General features: G+C 49.3%; 7 protein-coding genes across 7 annotated transcripts; 5 read left to right on the forward strand and 2 right to left on the reverse strand.

Moving 5' to 3' along the window:
• Positions 1-127: 127 nt before the first annotated feature.
• Positions 128-2,756, forward strand: GGI43DRAFT_404534 (SDA1-domain-containing protein). The gene is made up of 3 exons (XM_083205940.1): positions 128-299; positions 361-396; positions 457-2,756. The coding sequence occupies exons 1-3, from the start codon at positions 253-255 to the stop codon at positions 2,582-2,584; spliced, it is 2,211 nt and encodes a 736-aa protein (XP_083060988.1). The 5' UTR covers positions 128-252; the 3' UTR covers positions 2,585-2,756.
• On the reverse strand, positions 2,740-4,931 carry GGI43DRAFT_373862 (major facilitator superfamily domain-containing protein). The gene is made up of 4 exons (XM_083202578.1): positions 4,299-4,931; positions 3,988-4,205; positions 3,677-3,901; positions 2,740-3,614 (listed from the first exon to the last, which is right to left on the reverse strand). The coding sequence occupies exons 1-4, from the start codon at positions 4,526-4,528 to the stop codon at positions 2,896-2,898; spliced, it is 1,392 nt and encodes a 463-aa protein (XP_083060989.1). The 5' UTR covers positions 4,529-4,931; the 3' UTR covers positions 2,740-2,895.
• A 3,004-nt stretch (positions 4,932-7,935) lies between these two features.
• On the forward strand, positions 7,936-9,733 carry GGI43DRAFT_383632 (Gcd10p family-domain-containing protein; the record flags this gene model as incomplete). Its single annotated transcript, XM_083203413.1, has 2 exons — positions 7,936-8,024; positions 8,092-9,733. The coding sequence occupies 2 exons, from the start codon at positions 7,936-7,938 to the stop codon at positions 9,731-9,733; spliced, it is 1,731 nt and encodes a 576-aa protein (XP_083060990.1).
• A 223-nt stretch (positions 9,734-9,956) lies between these two features.
• Positions 9,957-10,769, reverse strand: GGI43DRAFT_383633 (actin-related protein 2/3 complex subunit 3; the record flags this gene model as incomplete). The annotated part of the gene is made up of 3 exons (XM_083203414.1): positions 9,957-10,133; positions 10,198-10,593; positions 10,764-10,769. The coding sequence occupies 3 exons, from the start codon at positions 10,767-10,769 to the stop codon at positions 9,957-9,959; spliced, it is 579 nt and encodes a 192-aa protein (XP_083060991.1).
• A 665-nt stretch (positions 10,770-11,434) lies between these two features.
• On the forward strand, positions 11,435-13,601 carry GGI43DRAFT_373979 (uncharacterized protein). The gene has a single exon (XM_083202581.1). The coding sequence runs from the start codon at positions 11,712-11,714 to the stop codon at positions 13,179-13,181; it is 1,470 nt and encodes a 489-aa protein (XP_083060992.1). The 5' UTR covers positions 11,435-11,711; the 3' UTR covers positions 13,182-13,601.
• Positions 13,602-14,966: 1,365 nt separating this feature from the next.
• GGI43DRAFT_373941 (Alpha/Beta hydrolase protein) lies at positions 14,967-17,115 on the forward strand. The gene has a single exon (XM_083202580.1). The coding sequence runs from the start codon at positions 15,248-15,250 to the stop codon at positions 16,955-16,957; it is 1,710 nt and encodes a 569-aa protein (XP_083060993.1). The 5' UTR covers positions 14,967-15,247; the 3' UTR covers positions 16,958-17,115.
• GGI43DRAFT_373934 (Ca2+ transporter) lies at positions 17,116-18,821 on the forward strand. The gene is made up of 2 exons (XM_083202579.1): positions 17,116-17,441; positions 17,511-18,821. Exons 1-2 carry the CDS (start codon positions 17,274-17,276, stop codon positions 18,405-18,407), a joined length of 1,065 nt encoding a protein of 354 aa, XP_083060994.1. The 5' UTR covers positions 17,116-17,273; the 3' UTR covers positions 18,408-18,821.
• Positions 18,822-19,822: the final 1,001 nt, after the last annotated feature.

Consider the following 19,822-nt stretch of genomic DNA (forward strand, 5'->3'; position numbering starts at 1 on the left):
AGAAATGGTTTTATCTGATAATATCTCTTGGTGGTTTGTTGTGTTAGTCGGGCTTAGTATGGGGTACTAAGTAGGTACCTAGGTACACAAATGCCCCTGCGCCACCAAAAACTTGGCGCCGAGCTAGCTTATCCTTATCTTATCAGCTTGCGCTGATAGCCAAAATTTCTTCGACATATCGATTCCGCCAAAGGCGAAACCCAAATTCCATAAACCAGAAATCGCACCTTTTGCATCCCAGCAGTTGCAAAAATGGTGAAACGAAAGGTCGCCGCGCTCGAGAAGATCGATGCTGATTTGTAGGTTCAATTGCATTCATATGCACTTCCAGTATCTCATTATACTAATAATTTGTCACAGCGCGAGTCTTCAGTACAAAATCCGACGAGACCCAAAGTAAGCTCTTCGTCACTATCTGCCCATCTTTAGTGCGGGCTGTCGCTCACATTCTCTTAGGTCCTACAAGGATGATTTCATGAAGCAATGGGAACAATATGAAGCCCAGCGCGAGGTCTTCTTCATGTCGCCGACGACGGCCACTGCCAATTCGGTCGAGTCTTTCCATAACATGATCGACCTCATTGCGCACGTTGCCGACTGCTATCCCGAAGAGACAAGCACATTCCAGGACGATCTGAAGGCCATTGTTTCTCAGAACCATGAGACTCTACACCCTGAGCTGAGAGACAAGGTCGTCGGAAGTCTGGTGCTGCTGCGACGAAAAGAGGTCATCGACTCAACTGCTCTACTGACAACGCTGTTCCCGATCCTCGTGTCCTCGCGAAGCAAGTCCATGCGAGCGATGCTCTTCCAGAAGATCCTCAACGACCTGCGAAACTCGAACTCCAAGTCTACAAACCACCCGCTGAACCGAACTATTCAGGCGGTGCTTTACAACCTCATCACAGCCGATCGCTCTTCGCCGAGGGCCATTTGGGCTATCAAGTTGACGCGCGAGCTGTGGAAGCGACAGATCTGGACAGATGCTAAACCGGTCGATATCATGAAAGAGGCTTGTTTGGCCGACAACGAGAAGGTCATTGTCGGAGCTGTACGATTTTTCCTGGGTGGTGACAAGGAGCGTGAAGAGCTCGAGGACGAAAGCAGTGACGAAGAGATTGATCTGGCCAAAGTGAGGCATCAAATCACCATCAACAAAAAATCAAAGAAGCAGAACCAGGCATATAAAAAGGCAGTCGACAAGGTCAAGAGACAGGAAAAGAAAAAGTCGAGACCCCACCCGCTCAACTTTTCCGCCCTGCATCTGCTGCACGACCCTCAGGACTTTGCCGAAGAATTATTCACAAAGCACCTGCAGGGTACTAAGAACAAGCTCTCTCTGGATACAAAGTTGCTTATCTTGCAGCTGGTCACCAGATTGGTTGGTCTACACAAGCTTACTATCGTGCCGCTCTACTCGTGGTTCATCAAATACCTTACACCCAAGCAACAGTCCGTGACTTCAATCCTGGCATCTCTAGCACAAGGTGTCCACAACTTGGTGCCTCCTGATGCTCTGGAACCCCTGATCCAAAAGATTGCAAATGAGTTCGTCTCAGAAGCGTCAGCCTCAGAAGTCGCCGCGGTTGGTCTAAATGCTATTCGTGAAGTTTGCTCCAGACAGTCTCTTGCCATGACGGAAACGCTGCTGCAGGATTTGGTTCAGTACCGCAAGAGTAAAGATAAGGGTGTCATGATGGCCGCCAAGGGTCTCTTGTCACTGTACCGAGAAGTCGGCGCAGACATGCTCAAGAGGAGAGACCGTGGTAAGGAAGCCACCATGGGCATCAGTTCCGGAGCGATGAAGCAGCGCAAATTCGGAGAGGAAGAAGTCGGCGGCATCGAGGGCCTGGATCTCCTTGCTAAGTGGAAGGAGGAGCAGCGAGAGAGGAAGCGTGCTGAAAAGGGAGATGGAAGTGATGTCTCTGGTGACGAGAAGGATCCTGAAGATGGTTTCAACTCTGACGAGTGGGAAGTTGGTTCCGAGGACAGCAGCGATTCCGGAGAATGGATCAACGTTGATCACTCCTCAGACGAGGATGAACCCGCCCCCAAGAAGCGAAAAGGAGACGGCGATGATGAAGACAAAGAAAACGCAACAGACGCCGCCGCCGAGCTCGAACGCATGACCAAACTCGCCACCACCACAATCCTCACCCCCGCCGATCTCGCCAAGCTGCAAGAGCTCCGCGCCACCTCATCCATCCAAAAAGCCATGGGCGGCAAATCCCGCAAACAGCAGAACCAAAACCCAGACGGCCACATCGACGACGGCCTCACCGCCGAGAACATCGAGGCGCCCATCCGCCTCCGCAAGCTGACCAAGGAGGAAAAGGTCGCGCTCGCCAAGGAGGGCAAACCCGAGCGCGAGGAGCACAAGAGCACGACGGCCATCCGCAAGTCCAAGAAGGAGGCCGCTGGAAAGAGCACGAGCAACAAGGAGAAGCAGCGCAAGAAGAACTTCTTGATGACGCTGGGCAAGGCGAAGAGCAAGCAGAAGAGAAGCTTGGTCGAGACAAGGAAAGTCTTGAGGGGCCACGTGGAGAGGAGTACGAGAGGAGGCAGGAGAAGAAACGGTACATAAGTATAATGTGTGTGTCTTGGGCTTCGATTTATATATTGGGGGGTATAGTCTGTTTAGCTTGTTATATATAGGTATACAACGAAGCGTGGTGTTAAGTAGAGTGTCAAGTAGACAAGAAGGGGGAAAATAAAGTGGACACAGAGTAATTTGGACATCATTAAATAAGTATCAATGTTGTATATTTGCCATAGAATCATTATATGCATAATATGAAGAGAAACATGCGGCAATACTGGTATCCAATAAAAATCCACCCACCAAAATAACCAAAAAGACAAAACTATCTTCATCAATCCATATCCAACATTCCTTTACTGAACGTTAGTGACTACGGGCTTCTCGTGATCAATCTTCTCTGCAATCTCCTCATCGTGCGTCTGGCCCTGGGTGCCAACATCAGTCTCGCTGAAGGCATCGACAACATCGCGGTAGGCAGGCACAAAGTTGACGCAGAAGGCGTATGACCAAGCGATGACGAAGAAAGCGAGAGGAACGACCATGCTGATGCCATTGCCCTGTCTCTCTGCTGCTACAAAGGTCAAAGGCGGGACACACGCACCACCGACAACACCGCCGACAATAAAACCACTGCCACGCTTAGTGTGTCTGCCCAGGCCACGCATTCCGAGAGCAACGATGGTAGGGAAGCAGACAGACTCGAAGAAGAGAACGACGTAGAGCATGGCAATACCGGTATTTCCACCTTGGGTAATGGCCGGGCAGATGAAGATGATGCACATGCTGATAAAGATAAAGAACACCCATCGTGGTTTCACAAAACGCATGATACCACTTCCTGAGAATCGGCCAATAGCGAAAGCAGCTTGAGCACCAGCGAACAGCTTAGAACCGAGACTGCTTGAGGTTCCTGGTCGAACCGCTACAGCATAGTTGATGAAACCACTGGCAATTGCAACTTGAGAACCAGTATAACAAAACTGGGCAAGGGCAGCGTGGAAGAGTCTGTATTGCTTCCAGATTGGTTGATCGTCTGAGCTGCCGTGGGCTTCTTGGGCTTGGAATTCCATATCTACAAGTAAAATTGTCATTAGCAAGCTGTGCTAAGAGTGTTTATTACAACAAGATACTTACCAGCATTTGTGATTTCAGGGATATTAGCCAAGAAGAACAGGGTTGCCAAGAGAAGAACAAAGACAACAATTGCCAGGTAAACCCATTGTACGTTTTGGAGAGCCTTCTCGTCGCTGAAGTTGAAGAAAACGTACGAGCCAAGAACTGGGGCAATGACGGTACCGATTCCGTTAAAAGCTTGGGAGATGTTGATTCGCAGCTCAGAATACTTCGGTGGGCCGCAAACTAGGGAAATATTAAGTTAACAGGGGTTGAAGATTGAGAGGGATAAGTTTAAGCATAATTGGTATAGGAATCGTGACGGTACGTACCTGTGATGAAAGGATTGGCGGCAGTTTCGAGGGAGCCAAGGCCATTGCCAATGATGAAAATCGAGGCGCAAAATCCTCCAAATGATTTCGCCTTGATGCAAGGGATGGCGATAGCAGCGCCTACAGCATAAAGGAAGAGACCCCAGATAAAGACGGCTCTGTAGCCATAGTGGCGAAGAATCCAAGCCGCATGACCGAGCGAAGCCAATGGATACGCGCTGAAGAGACTCAATGTTAGCCAATTTCCTAAATATGATTAAGCGCGGCGCAATTGAATATATGTATTTGCGCGATGAGAAAAAGAAACTCACCCAAAGTAAGCGGCCTGAAGACCAGAAGAACGTGCTTGATCGATATGGAGTGTGTTCTGAAAATGCTTGTTCAATGTATCGAGCAGGCCGTAACTGAATCCCCAGAGGAAAAACAGGACGGTAACAAGGGCGATAGGAAAGATTGATTCTCTGAGAGTGAGCTCCGAAGCTCTTGTACGGCTTTTGTCGTTAGACTTGAGCGTCCGGGCTTTGAAAAATGAGGCGCCCATGGTGATAGACTCCAATCTGGAGGATCCGACCCAGTGAGAGAGGCGGTAAAGAGAAAAAAAAAAAAGATGAAATTGATGCAGAGACTCTCTCGATCAAAACTGCGCTCTCGCGCTGGGAATGCGACCCTTTTGACTCAATTCGGTTGACCAGCCCCTCACATCACTAGCTAGGGTTTCTTTGACTCGTAAAGGACAACTTCTTGGACAGTGAGTCCATGTACATCGCATTGCAACGCTGCTGTCCCTGGTAAAATGTGGACATGATCATCCGGCCCATTACCGGCCTCAACCGCCGCGTTAGTACTAGCCTCGCCGCCCTAAAAACTCCCGACGGCAAAATGGCTCCTCCAACGAGCTGCCAGATGCCTCATACCTGTGGGTTCTTTCGCGTCTTTTTTTAAAGTGTGGCTGGTGGCTGCTGTACTATTCGCACACGATAGGATAAAGGAGAGACTGTCCGCTTACTCTGTGGCGTTGTTCGGCTGTTAGCGAGAATTTCTCCGCGAGAATAGCGGTCGAATCTCTCCCGAGCTCACTGCTAGCATGCGTAGAGACGGTAGTGATCTGTACGCGCACAACAGCCGACCACCCGTCTTTAGCAACTCTGGAGAAAAGACGGGTCTCGGAGGTGGAGGTGTCTGGGTTTGCTGGGGTTGAAGGAGGCGGGGAAACCAGAGCGGCTGGTCATTGGCTTGAAGCGAGGCCTAGCAGCCTGGGGATGCTGGATCTCGAGGCAAAGCTGCCCCGAAATCCTGGTAATTACGCGCTGAGCACGAGGAGGACAAGATGGGCCGATGGTGAGTCGCAATGATGACGGCAACTGTTGGCCGAAGGACATGGCCCCTAGAAATTCCCCATATATCCCTAAATATCATCACTGTGGCTCAATCACAAAGACTGCTTCGACGTCGTATTATAATCGTTCACTGTCTGTATAATCTGTGCGGAGAGTACGCAGCATTGCAGCGTCGCGATCTGCTGGCGCTAGAAGCCTTGGAATTTTCCATTGCAAACAGAGACCAGAGGAATCGGTTCCCCTCACCGTTCGTGGGGTATTAAACGCTGCTTATGAGCTGGTAGCATCTGCATTTGCGCTCCCACATCTAATACCGTGGCGCTGTAGCCGCATGTGGCCCCCAAGTTGGTGCCTACATTATCCTCGCAGGGACCGTCAATTGGCTAAGCATAAGCATATTAGTTGCGTGCGGAGAAATTGAGTAGCATGGTCAAGCCTACACACCCCTTTCATCCCGGGAATCGACATACTTGAGGAGCAGTAGAAGTAGTCGTACATAGATGGATGGATGGATGAGATGCTACAGCGCAAGATGAAAATCTCCCGATTTCAAGCAGAGAATAATCTTTGGTGCCTGAGGTCATAGCTACCGTACTGAGGTACTGGACTTTCCACTCGCAGATCTACCACACCTATCACGTGCAGCCGCCAATCTCTGGACTTGTCCTGTGAGAAGTACCCATGTACTCCATACCTACTACCTAGGTACTAGGTAGACTACTACCAAACGGCTGTTGGTTCCAAGAGGCGTTCGGCTATTTAGTTTACCAGTGGCTGACTCGCTTTCCATCCATCTTTGAAAGCTTCCGTCGGCTTCTTTCCAATGACTCCAAACATGTCTTCCCCAGATCTCCAGCTCTTTCAGCCCCAGAAACAGGCCGTAACTCTGGGGCCCCGGACTGCACCGATGAAACTAGTATCAGCCGGCTGGCTAAATTAGTGAAGCCTTATAATACCACCATACTATGCAGTCATTGCAAAGAGGTGTTGTAGGTCTCCATTCTTCGGGATGTTGCTAGACAGCCTTGGCTCGAACGTGATCGGCACGAAGCGACCAGCCATTGACGACCGGCTACGACAGACCACATGCATGAAATGCGCCACACCAGTAGTTCGCCTTGATCATAGCCAAAGAGAGGCTATTCGTCCAGTCGGCCACGTTTTGAGGTCGACTATTTTATCGTCAGCTGCAATGCCGCCTTTCATGGATGAGTTACTTTAACTGTAGCTGAACGGCGCAAGGATGCGATATAAACGCTAAGTATTTTGAGATTGCCTGATTTGATCTCGTGGCACGTCTAGAAGCTCTGCCTCATTCTCCCGTCGGCTTTCATAAGCCGAGACTCTCAGCTTGATAGCGACTACTGCTTGTTGGTCATCAAGCCATGTATGACTTTGTCAGATGGCCCTTGTATATCATATTCCGTCGCTCTAATATTCTCCATCTCGCGATAATAATTCCTTAGGCAAACCCTTTTGGAATCGTATTTTCCTTTCACCGCATCGTAAATTTGGGGCTATCTTAGCAGGGCGACTGACACGGGAGCCAGAATTATCTCGTCGGCTAAATGGGGCCTGTCTAGACTTCCTGCCGCCTCATCTCACAACAGTTTTATGATTCTATCATAGCCGTTTCTTTATAAAGCTGAGAATTAAGCGACGCTGATATGGATTAATAGTCATTGTTGCCGATACAGCTCTGATACGAGATTTATAATATTTGGATATATCTCAACATGTTATAACTTATGAGGCAGATTCTAGGAAGAAGCAAGCTGCACACAAGTATGTTATTGACCACGAAATATTTTCATTCCAGTATTACCAAAATATCAAGCAATATACTGGATTCTGTCAAGGAGTTGTATTTGAGGACATGGAAGTTTGAAGTTTATCTCCGCTACTAAATAATTTGAGTCTATTCCCCCGGTAATGAAGGATTCGGGCTATATTTCTCATTGCTGTAACAGTTGACCTTTGGAATGACAATTTTATAATCGATTTGAACACAAACTACTATGCATCATCTGCTTCTACATAACGTCTTTAATATGACGTTGGATCTTAAGACAGCAAAAGAACAAGTCGCTCCTTAGCTATATTGACTACCCTAAGAGAACGAGGAACTTTGGGTCTTTTGGCACGATGGATGGTTTTCGACAGTAAGGCGCACGATGGATGGTTTTCGACAGTAAGGCGACAAGCAAATAGCTGTTTATGAGACAGAAGCCTTGAAATCAGGATGCAGCTTTTTAACAATATTCTAACGTAATCTCAAAGGCTCTCCACATTTGATATGCAATACGCTCAAACCTGCTTCAGCAACTTGTTTTCCATATCATAATTTGTTTTATAGCTGTTTGATCGACAAGTAAAAATAGGCGTTCATACACGCGTTGCTTAAAATGAACAAGATTGATATAAAATATCCAATGATAACGTGTCAACGCATCAAAGCGGTTGACCCACCTCGGTGAGTCGATATGCGCCATGGTGGGGCCGTTAGTGGACGCGGGGCTCACCGAGGCCAAGTCGGCGCTTCAATTATTTTTTTTTTCTGCCGACACAAAATCTCGACAAGACCGAGAGCTTGTTCTTCAGCCTTGCCGAAATGTCCAGAAATACAGTGCAGCCCAATGGATGGGTTGCAATTAGATTGCCAAGTGAAACGACGCGAGTCCTTCAGGTTGTCCCCAATACGTGAGCCTCTCTCCCTTCTGTTTTTTTCTTTCTTGATGGCCTCTGATCGATCTGACTGGATCTGCAGAACTATATCTCTAGGCAAATACGGCTCATTCCCGAGTAATCTTCTAATCGAACGACCGTTCCATCTCACCTATGAGATTCAAGATAAGCTCGAGGGCGAAAGCTTTCCTCGACTCCGCGTCGTTCCCGGCACAGAGCTCAATGCTGATAAGCTCGCGGACGTGACCGCAACCGAGTCCGCCGATGCAGACGAGGTCATCGAGCCGGCAAATGGAGAGGAGCTCATGCTTGTTGACGAAAGCGGCAAAGTTGTCGCGCGATCGACCCGCGAGGTGATTGACGAATCTGCACGCCAAACGCTCACAATGGCCGAGATCGATCAGCTGAAGAAGGAGGGTGCGGCGGCGGGCAAGGAATTGATCGCCAAGCTGATGCTCTCGCATACAGCGATTGACCAGAAGACGGCATATTCGCTGGCCAAGTATAAGCTGCTCAAGGAGAAAAAATACATGCGACGGTTTACTGTCCTGCCTCTCGACGTGGCAATGCTTGGACATTGGATGCTGTTCGAGAGAGACGCAAGCAAAGTTATGGAGATGCGACAAGAAATGATTGGCTTGCTAGGATGTTGGGCCGATGTTCACTTTGGCGGCTTGCCGATTGACGGGGAACAAGGTCCCCATGGCGGACGATGGCTAGCTGTGGATGACACAGGCGGCCTACTGGTTGCAGCCATGGCTGAGAGGATGGGAATACTGCACGCTGAGCCAGTTGAGGGAGAGGAGACAACAAAAGAGGCAGTCGAAGATGAAGAGAACCCAAAGATACAGCCTGCCGGCGATGAAGCAAATGCAGCGGCGGCAGAGCCATCAGCTGCCCCAGCATCTCCCAAGGCCCAGCGAAACAGATCCAAGCGACCGCGAAAAGACGATCTGGATGATCATTATGCTCTCACAAATAGCATTACCCTGATTCACGCCAACTCACAACCCAACCTCTCTCTCCTCCGCCACTTTGACTACGACTATAGCGACCCCAACCCCCCCTATCCTTACCACCCGCTCTTCACCAACCTGCTACCTATATCCTGGCTCCAGCTGCTGGATCCAGAATCCGACCCTACCTACTCCGAGCCAGTACCCGAAGTAGAGTCCGACGTCCTCGCCTCCTGGAAGACCAACCGCCGCGCAAACTACCACCGCAAGCGACGGCGTTGGGCTCGCTCTCGCCAAATCGTCGACGCCACCCGAGCAGGCGGCTTCTCCGGTCTCGCCGTAGCAAGCACCATGGATCCCATCTCAGTGTTGCGCCATGCGCTCCCTCTGCTCGCAGGTGGTGCCCCCATCGCCATCTACTCGCCGACAATTGAACCCCTAACGCAACTGGCGGACTGCTTTAGCATTGGCCGACGTGGCGCCTGGGTTTCCAATCCTCCAGCCGAGGCGGAGGGTAAGACGGCCGTAGAGCTGGAGAATTGGGCGGGCACCACCGAGTTCCCCATCAACCCGGTGCTGCTGATCGGAGCGCAGGTGCAGACGAGCCGGGCGAGGAGATGGCAGGTCTTGCCCGGCCGGACACATCCGTTCATGACGGAGAGAGGCGGGGCGAGCGGCTACGTGTTTACGGGATGGAGGGCGATTCCGGCAGAGGGAAATATTACGGCCAGAGGCAAATTTAATAGGAAGAAGCCAAAGACTGGATAATTATGGTGAAGAAGTGAGGTGGGAAACAGAATGAGTTGAAGTTGACGACGGTGTGTATATGAGAGTTTTAAGTTTGAATAGAAATTTCGAATACCCTTTGCGTGCATGCAAACTATTTTCATGACGGAATTTCCAGCCAGGCGTGTTCAATGCTGTTTATGATGCAGTAAAATAATAATAGTATTCCCGGTCTAGATGTCTCCAAGTACGAAATTCCACTCCTCTACAACGACTTGCCCATAAACTTTCTCTTCGTAAAGCTCAACCACCACTTGCTGGGCTTGGTCTCGTCTTCCTCGTACACTCTAGCCAGTAACCGGGTGGCAAGCTCCTGGCGGACCTGCGCCATGTACAGCTTGAGCTGCTCTGCGTCCTGTCTGTCCCGAGGAGGCTCGTACATCTAAAGTTATTTAGTATCAGTCTCTTTCATCCTTCAATCGTAGGAAAAGGTTGGAAAGGCGAACTTGGTTCAGAGGGAATGCTGGGTCTCCGGGAATGGCAAAGTTGAGATCCAGAGCCAGGTTGTTGACCTCCTTGCCGGCATCGCGAGCAATGGCATTGGGCTTGATCTTGGTCAGGCAGTCGCTCACGAACCAGATTCCGTAGACAAGCAGGCGGTCGGCGGGGCCCTTGATCTCGAAGTTGCGGAAGAAGGTGTTTGCGCGGAACAGGCGGAGAACCTCATCGAGGATGTCGTAGCTCTCGCTCTCAATCTCGGGAGACTCGTAGGCGGGCAGCGGCGGTGACGGGAAGGGCAGGACGTAGGCGGGACCGCGGGTCTTTGTGCGGAGAGGGAGGAGGGGGAAGTTGCCGATGAGGCGAGGAGGGTTGGGGTCGGAGTTGAAGTCGGAGTTGTAGGCCTGGCAGTTGGAGGTCGGATTAGCAAGAGTTGAAGATTCGAGGAGAGTCTATAGGAGACACCGAGAGAGCTCGAGGCAAGCACGCAGCCGGCAATAGCATCACCGGCAATGCGACCTGCGACAGGACGAGCGCCGTCTAGTCCTCTCCGTCAACAAGGCAATGCACGTACCGGCATCTTGAACTGCAATGGCGCCGTGCCGCGGAGGAAGAAGCTGCTGGGAATGAGGTTGGAAGCACGAGATGGTCTGCGCTGCAGTTGGCGGGGCTCCTCCTAAGACACAGCCAGATCAAGACCCATGGAGGAGCTGTCGTCAACTCGAGTCGCCAAGTGGGGCTAGCGCCGAGCTCTGCGTGTTCTCCGTGCTGAGGTAAGCGCGAGCCACACGTGCCGCATGTGCCACAGCGCTCAGGCAAACAAATCCACAAATACGCGGCTGGCACCGCCACACAGCATCTGGCTGCCTAGATCACGTGAGTTCGCTCTACGCTCGCGCCGCCTGGGATCTCCCTGGCCCGACGCGCCCGCTTGCCTGCGGCCCAACAAACGTGTGAATATTTATTAATCAATTAATTGCCCTGCACGGCGCGTTTGCTGTATCAAGAGCTGTCTCACGTTGTTCCTCAGGTCCGAATTTGGGTCCTACAAAACACAAACGGCTCCCTTTTTGCCCCTTCTCTCATTCACGATTTGTTGTTTCCCTTCTATAATCTTCGATCATCCCTGCACACGCAAAATATCACTACTTGCGGTCTCTCATCGTTTCCCCCCTTCTCCCGTTCTTGGGATTTCTAATTTATTCCTTGCACATTTTCTTTTCTTTTTTTTTTTTTTTTTCCAGAAAGAAGGAAGGAAAAAAATCCGAATATTTGGAGAAAAAAAGCCATTTGCGGGGAACATACAACAGGGAATAGACGTGCAGCAGGCTGTTGCATTTTTCTGTCGCGTTTAACGCGGGGAAGGGCCTCAGCCATTCACAGACAGACGCATGGTAAGGTGTGAATCACGCGAACACGAGATGCTCGTTCAGGAGTCAGCGGCTTCAGAGCCTTTTGAGCTTGAAAGAAAAAGAGCGACATTGTATTCACTGCGGTCTTGCTAACGCATCTATACAGCTTCATGTTTCGTCATAGCGCCATCGTTGCCAAGTTGCGTGCCCTAGTGGACGATATGACCAGCAGCCCCTCCATGCCGCCATCTTCCGACCCCAAAGAAGATGACGAGAAGGTTATAGAGTCGCCTGCGTCTACTCCACCAACCACGCAGCAACCCAAGTTCGATTCATCACCTCCACCACGCCGAACTCTGCCATCGCGGCGTGCAGCTCGAAGGCGCCGCCCGCAAAAGGGCTCCCTTCGCGACATTCTCCGTCAGAACTCTGGGACCTCGCTCTTTGTACGCCCCATCGGTTGGACAGATCTCCATGCCAGTTTGCTAGGTGTGCGCTTCTGTGAGCTGCCAGCTTGCGAAACTCCGCGACCATGCAACCTGCCAGGCTCTCCGCCGACACAGGGCCATATGCGACCGTCGCCCACCATCACCAAGTTGAGTGACGCACTTACGGAGATCTTGTTGCTTTCTTCAGGGTTTCCAAAATCAACCTCTACTGCCGTCAAGACCGTGCTGATGACGCTGTGGCCGACAGCGTTTGCAAAGTGGCAGCTGTTCCCGGATCTGAACATATATTTTGGTGACAAGGCATATCATGATGTAGTGCGTGTTCAAGCACTGTGGAACTTCCCCTCACATCCTTCGGCCCTATCATCGCAGAGCTCAGTTGCAACAATACCAGCACGACCTGTGAGCTCTTCATCAAGCCCGCCTGTTCACTGTACTGCCAACTTGCCTATGCTGTGTTACATTGGGAAGAACCAGCTTGCATCAATACGCAAGTGCATCTTTCGTGTAGCCATCGGACCAGATAACAACCCCAACATCCCTGTCCAGCGGCTACAACAGCTTCGCGCCAAGCTTCTTATCCCAGCAGATGCTGATAAAGATGCGCATTTTGTCGGCATCTTCTTGGCCATGGCACAGAGGCATTTCTACACACCCCCGATACGAACTTTGACAAGAGAATCATCTTTGGGGCTACAAAAGCCCACGTCTCGTCGGCCCGACTTTCAAGACGTCAAGATGAGAATTTTAACGCATGATAACGAGACGAGCGAGTTCTTGGTCTATACGGGCCATGTAACAGCCCAGTTTTTGGACCGTTTTTTCGACCCCTCTGGCGCCTATTATGACGAGGACGGCTTGATTGCGGGAATGAAGGTCGAGTTTACCCGCGTTCCCATCTGGCCCATCCTGGGATTGCGAGAGCGACTAGGCAAAGCTTTGGGAGAGGATATTGTGGGGTCATTCGATTCAAATCAAATGGAGACGTGGGAGGAGGATAGCTCTGGCTCTGGATCCGAGTCGAGATTTTCAGAACAAGGGGCTAGAGGCGCAAACATCAAGCGGAAGCGGAGAACTCCTACACCGTTTGATGGTAGCTTGGACGAAGAATCTGACGAAGATCAGCCCACCATGGGAGAAAAGAAGCGGTGTCTGAGCGAAGAGAGAAACCTTGTCGGCGTTGTGGTTTAGGAGGGAAAGCGGCGGTAATTGGTAATGCACGGACGTTGCCATCGGGCACCAAAGGCAGGACTTACGACTCAATGTAATGTTTAGAAAGGATGGGGCTACTATATACCAAGACAATTTGGCGCAGGATCGAACCAGGGAGGCCTTTTAAACTGGATTGGCGGTATTTTAGGAGGACAGCATTTGACTTTTATTCAATCTGGTCTGCGGAATCACAAAAGACTTCTCACATGGTCTGCTCAGCTGCGGTGTTGAGATTTCAAGATGATGGCAAGATCAAGACGATATTTTCACCAGCAGGGCACTTAACGACTTTAGTTTTTTATTCTTTTGATAAGATAGGCGTGTAATGATATTACCGACGAGTTTATTAAATATACCATGGAGATGTTGAGCGAGCTCTATGGCGCTAATTTAGGTGTTTGATGTAAAAGTCTTTTAATTACCAATTCAATACGAAATTCAGAATGCCTTGTGAATCAATCATGATTTACATATTCAAGCATAAACTAGAATATGCATGTTTGAGATTTATGTCGACTCGTGTGGAGCTGAAGAAGTATCATGCCATGTGTTCTTTTGCGTGCTGGTGTCTCGGAGATTGTCCAGATTGCACGACATTATCTTTGGACGCACAAGGTATTTATTATCACGTCTTCTTACTAATGAATTGCATCTTTTATATAGATAATACTTACTCATTGTGCTCTCTATGGTAAAGTGTTGCATTTGACTGGCTGAGTTCAAGTATCCAGTGTGAAACATGTGACTTTCTCCTTCCTAAGGCACGCATTAGAGAGCCTCTTCTCTTTCTCCATTCCGCCCTCCAACCTCCATTATCAACCTTGCAATGTGTTGATCAAGACACTGAAAAAGTCTTGCCGTAATAATAAAGCAAGACAATGCCGTTACTGAATGGGCCTGCCCTCTTTTAGCGCCGGTGGCTTGCAGCATTGCCATGTCGCTGCATCTGCATGGCAGACGCTGCCAATAATATTTGCTCAGCCAAGACAAAGGTCCAGCCTCAGCGCTGATCAGACGTCCAATCGAATCGTGAGGTATTTCCCGCCGCATCCGTCATCTTGTGCCTGAGCTGACCTGTGCACCCACAATAGGCAATGGGAGCTAACTTATGTGTGCCACCCAGTACACAACTGACCTCGGCTCCAACTTTATTCATGTCCCTGTCTGTGTCTGTGATCACCTTAAACACCATTCTTTTTTACATGTGCTCTCAATAGCTCCAAGAGCTTGCAATTCCCCGTGGCTCTACTACGACGACTCAAGCTTCCAATGCCCAACCCCCCTGCTGGTGTTGCACTGCACCCCGCATTTCTTACCCCACGGGGAAAATTCAACTCTAACTAGGAGCTTCTTTGCTCTTCTAGGCAGCTCAATAGGACAAATAGAGAATACCGGCAGCTGTCAGAGGCGGGGTTTGAAGAATTTGCGACATCAGCAAGATGGCCGAAGCGTCGACAAAAATGCACCGCCGCCGCGCTTTTAATGCAAGCTCCACAGATATATGGCACGAGACCATCCATAAGTGAGGAAGAAGGCCCTTTTTGTGTCCAGCTCCGTTCTCGTCTTGCGTCTATGGGCTGCAGTGTAGCCCTTCTCTCCTTGCGTTGTGGCATGGCAACTATTCCTTTTTCACGCGAGATATATGTGGACAGCCATTGCTTATCAATGTGATAGTCTCTGTTTAACACCCGGGCGGATACGCATTACTCCGGCCAAGAGACATAGTCCCATTTCCAAAGTCATTTTTGTCTCTAAAAGTTGCTGGATGGGTGGAGATGCTCATTATCCGACCACACATTGAACCATACGGAAGGAAGAAACCCAGCCGGGGCCAAGAGTTTTGCAGAGGATTTTGGGTCTACACGATGGCCTCTTGAGAATTAGTCTTACAATTCCCCGCAGAGACCTTTTACGGTTTTAATGACCGTATTGGGATGTGTTTGATCTATATAAAAGATGGCGAGTCCTCTGGGTCTGAGCTGGACACTATCCAGTCGCCAGTCTCCTTCCCCATCATCTCTTTGGCAACGCCTTGACTCTTCAAGATGAAGTTGTCTACTGCTCTTCCGGCCCTTTTGGGCTTCTTCTCTTTGGCTGTGGCAGCCCCAACGCCAGAGACTGTCGAGAATCTCGAGGCCCGGTCTTCAGTTAGCGTACAGCTTGCCTCTGGAACCATCGTCGGCAGCTCCATCTTGGGAATTGATACCTTTAACGGTATCCCCTTTGCTGACGCTCCGGTGGGCAATCTCAGACTTGCTCCCCCTCAAAAGCTATCCAAGAACTTGGGAACTTTTACTACGCCTGCACTTCCTCCTGCGTGTCCTCAAATGTTTGTTTCGACAGGCTCGTCAAACATTTTGATCAAGCTGTTAGGAAGCTTCTTGAACTTTCCCTTCTTGCAGCCCATCACTGGTCAAGAGGACTGTCTGAATATCTCTGTCCAGCGACCAGCAGGCACCAAGGCTGGTGACAAGCTGCCAGTGGCATTCTGGATATACGGTGGAGGATTTCAGCTTGGCGCCACAGTCACTTATGACGGCACCAGTCTCCTCGCTACTGCCATTGCTCAGAACCAGCCTATCATCTATGTTGCTGTTAATTACCGTGTTGCAGGTTTCGGCTTCCTTCCTGGAGCTGAAATTCTCAAGAATGGTAGCGCAAACTTGGGGCTCTTGGACCAACGTATGGGCCTTCAATGGGTGGCTGACAATATCGCGGCCTTTGGCGGCGACCCAGACAAGGTCACCATCTGGGGCGAGTCTGCTGGTGCAATGTCCGTCTTTGACCAGATGCTTCTTTACGGCGGCAATGCTACGTACAATGGCAAGCCTCTATTTCGCGGTGCCATTATGAATTCTGGAACCGCCGCACCAGCTGAGCCTATCGACTCTCCAAAAGCACAAGCCGTGTATAACAACGTTGTCAATAAGGCTGGCTGCAGCGGACAGGCGGATACCTTGGCATGCTTGCGTCAAGCTCCTTACGACACATTTCTCAACGCAGTTAACTCGGTACCAAGCATCTTCTCCTACAACTCTCTTGGGCTGTCTTATCTCCCTCGCCCAGATGGCGTTGTCCTTGAGGATAGTCCCGATGTTCTCTTCGAGCAAGGCAAATATTATCCAGTACCTATGATTATCGGCGATCAGGAGGATGAAGGGACATTGTTCTCTGTGTTCCAGACCGACGTAAACGACAGCCCGAGCCTTGTCAACTGGCTAAATACATACATGTTCACCAACGCCACCAATGCCCAGTTAACTCAATTGGTCAGTACGTACGACACCGCTATTTCTAGCGGTAGTCCCTTCCGGACAAGTATTTTCAACGAATTTTACCCTGGCTTCAAACGAACAGCCGCGCTCCTTGGTGATCTCGTTTTCACGCTTACTAGACGCATGGAGCTCACTGCCGCCGTAAAACTGAATCCCAGCGTGCCCGTCTGGTCTTACCTCTCCTCTTACGACTACGGCACCCCCTTCCTCGGGACCTTCCACGCTTCCGATATCATTCAGGTGTTTTACGGAATATTGCCCGACAATGCCATGACGAGCACTAGATCATACTTTTTCAACTTTATCTACAACCTTGATCCAAACGTTGGGGTAACAAAGTACGCTAACTGGCCCAAGTGGGCGGATAACCAGCAGCTCATGTGGTTCCAATCTGCAAACTCGAACAGTCTGCTGGCGGATAACTTTAGAAATGAGAGCTACCAGTGGATTGTCAAAAATAAGGCCGATTTAAGAGTGTAAATATGGTGGTGATGGGCGGACATGGCGTTTGGGAATGGAATTTAAGTGAGGAACTTTGGGATCTTAACTGGGACCGGATGGGCTTATATATGACTTATGAATGAAACGAATGAACAAATGCCTGCGTGCATGAAGAAATCGCGAATGATACATGAAGCTGTTTTGACCTTTCTTGACTGAGTCTTTTGTTGGTTAGAGGACAGCTGTTCTTTTAATTGCATACTGTTGGTTCGCACAAATATCACATGTATTTTCCCAGGCACGCGGCAAAATCACAACAGAGATCTAAACGGCCACTTTATTTTTGCTATGAAAGATGAGTATTATCCATTATGGCTATGATTTCGGCGCATTCATCTCAGCCCTGTTCCTCTTCGAATTCGGAGCCGACAGATTCATCGCTCATACGGCCACCATCGCAAGCCGCGCCGGCATTTCTGAAGCGACGCTTGGGCTCGTCACAGCGGTCGCAGGATGGGGACAAGTAAGTGGTTTCGAGTACCTGATACTTTTTGGAACAGAGCCAGTTACTGACATACAGTAAAATGGCCAGCTTACGGCTATTGTCGTGTCTCTAGAGCGCGTCCAATTTTCCTTGGCTCTGGGCACCGTCATTGGCTCAGCCATCTCCAACATCCTGGGCGCATTCTCATTCGGTCTGCTGTGCTATGAAGAGGGAAGTGCAGTCGAATTCGATAGGAGCTCCCGAATACATTCCCTTTTGACTCTTATCTTGACGACGGTGGTGATTCCGCTCATCTATTTTCAGACAACAGAGGTTTGGCTGAATTGCGCGGGGTTTTTGATGATTGGGTATGTCGTTTACTTCTCGATCGTGGCTGTGAAAATTCGGCGAAGCGCTCGTACTGCATCAGAGGACTCTGATAACGATGGCGATGACAATGGCGACGATTGTGATGAGAATGATGCAAGATCTGTGGGGAGCACGACAGGCCTGCTCGCTGATGGCTCCAATCAGAACGTGGGACAGCACCGACTCAGCTATCACGTATTATACACGTTCTTCGGACTCCTCGCCATATGCCTCGCCAGCTATGTGCTCTCTCAAGCAGCAATCGAAATCATCAAAAGGTACCGCATCTCTGATGTACTCTTCGGCGTCGTAATCCTCACCAATGCCATCACGCTACCGGGAAACTTCATTGCCGTGAAGCGCGGCCATCGTGGATATTCTGGGATTCTCGTTGCCAACTGTGCCGGTAGCAACATCGTCCTCTTATCTCTCTGCTGCGGCATGGTCATGGGAGACGCAAAGGGCTTTTTGAATGGGGATAACGTGACGGTGTTTGAGTTGGCCGTTTTATGGATTTCGACAGCCGCATTTGCCGGGACAGTGTGGTTCGGTGCTAGGTTTCCTCGGCGGATTGGCAGATTCATGGTTGCTGGTTATGTTGCATTCATCATATTGGAGTTTGCTGTGATTCACTGAGTCGTAGATTGACGTGTTTTTCTTGGGGCTGGGTTAATGCCAAGAAATTTTATTCTCGGTGATACCACTTTGAATGAATGACTTTTAGGTGGTTTTTTTCGTCGTACCCCGGACGATTTGAAGATGGTGTATTAAGTTTACTGAGCCTTTTTGGTCATGCTCGGGACAATGTGAAGATATGTTACTCGTTGAGCCGTTTTATTCGTGCTCGGGACAATGTGAAGTTAAGTTACTCGTTGAGCCGTTTTAGTCGTGCTTGGGACAATGTGAAGATAGTTTTTTCAAGTTGAGCAGTTTCAGTCATACTCGGGACATGCCGAAGATGCTTCGTTGACACTGGGCAGGTACCTCGAACTTCGATAGCCTTGAAGGTAGGCATGAGACATTCTGAACGCAGAAGCTGCTGTGGCGTATGTTGAAGTGAAAATAACGAAAGTGTCGGAAAAAGAAGCGCGGCTAGAGCAGAAATAGTGAGAAGAGTGAATCACTGGAAATTGTTCTCTTGGCTGTTCCAAAGACTTGGAACAGGCGAGTGGTTGAACTTACATTTGTTTTGAGAGAAAAGACACACGCTCATTATTCTCAACTCTGTGGTAGGTGTATTTCAAAACAATCGCGATATAGAGTGTCAGGCATTTTGAAGGCTATGCCCAAGGACAACGCAACGCCAGGTATTCATCGCTGAGAAGTTTCAAATGACCAAATGTTGAATCTGTAGCTTGTGATCAAGGCTATGTGACGATGACCTTGATCCCAAGCTGTGTTCGAGGGGATTAATCGTCTCTAATCAAGCAGTTGAATGTGTGTGCTGAGTTGTAGAAGAAGAAGATGATGAGAAAAGAGATTTTAGTAGGGCGCTTGAAGAAGTTTCAGAAAAAACTACATGTACACGTTGATCACCTGACTTTAGCAAGCGATCTCTTGAGATTAGGCAGATTAACAGTTGGCAACATTGAGGGCAAAAGCCCTGACAGCTGGCAAGACAACTCCTGATCTTTTACGATAGGTACGCAAAGTACCCAACACATCCGCTATTTGTATCTTTGATTTGGATTGAGTTGTTGGAGTTGAACAGCCAGTGGATTAATGGGTATATATAAACTAAGACATGAATCACATTTCATACATTAAGTAATTTTTCCATTGTACCATAACCTATGTGATATATGACTCTACCAACGTCCAGGAACTCTGATGTTTCTGATTGGGTGTGGCGAATAATTCCAGCGTAAGCAGTGGCCATATATAAATGTATAATACCATTGGAACGTAAGAAAATATTGTTTTTGAAAGTCTTAGATTAGCGTCTAAGATGTTACCTTACATAAATTTTATATCGCATACTTAAAAACTCTCCCTTAAACACTCCTGCAACACTCTCCCTTTCAATATAAAAATTTACAGTATATAAAGCA

Source organism: Trichoderma evansii (genome assembly GCF_050947405.1).
Source record: "Trichoderma evansii strain SZMC 28006 chromosome Unknown GGI43scaffold_9, whole genome shotgun sequence".
NCBI lineage: Eukaryota > Fungi > Ascomycota > Sordariomycetes > Hypocreales > Hypocreaceae > Trichoderma > Trichoderma evansii.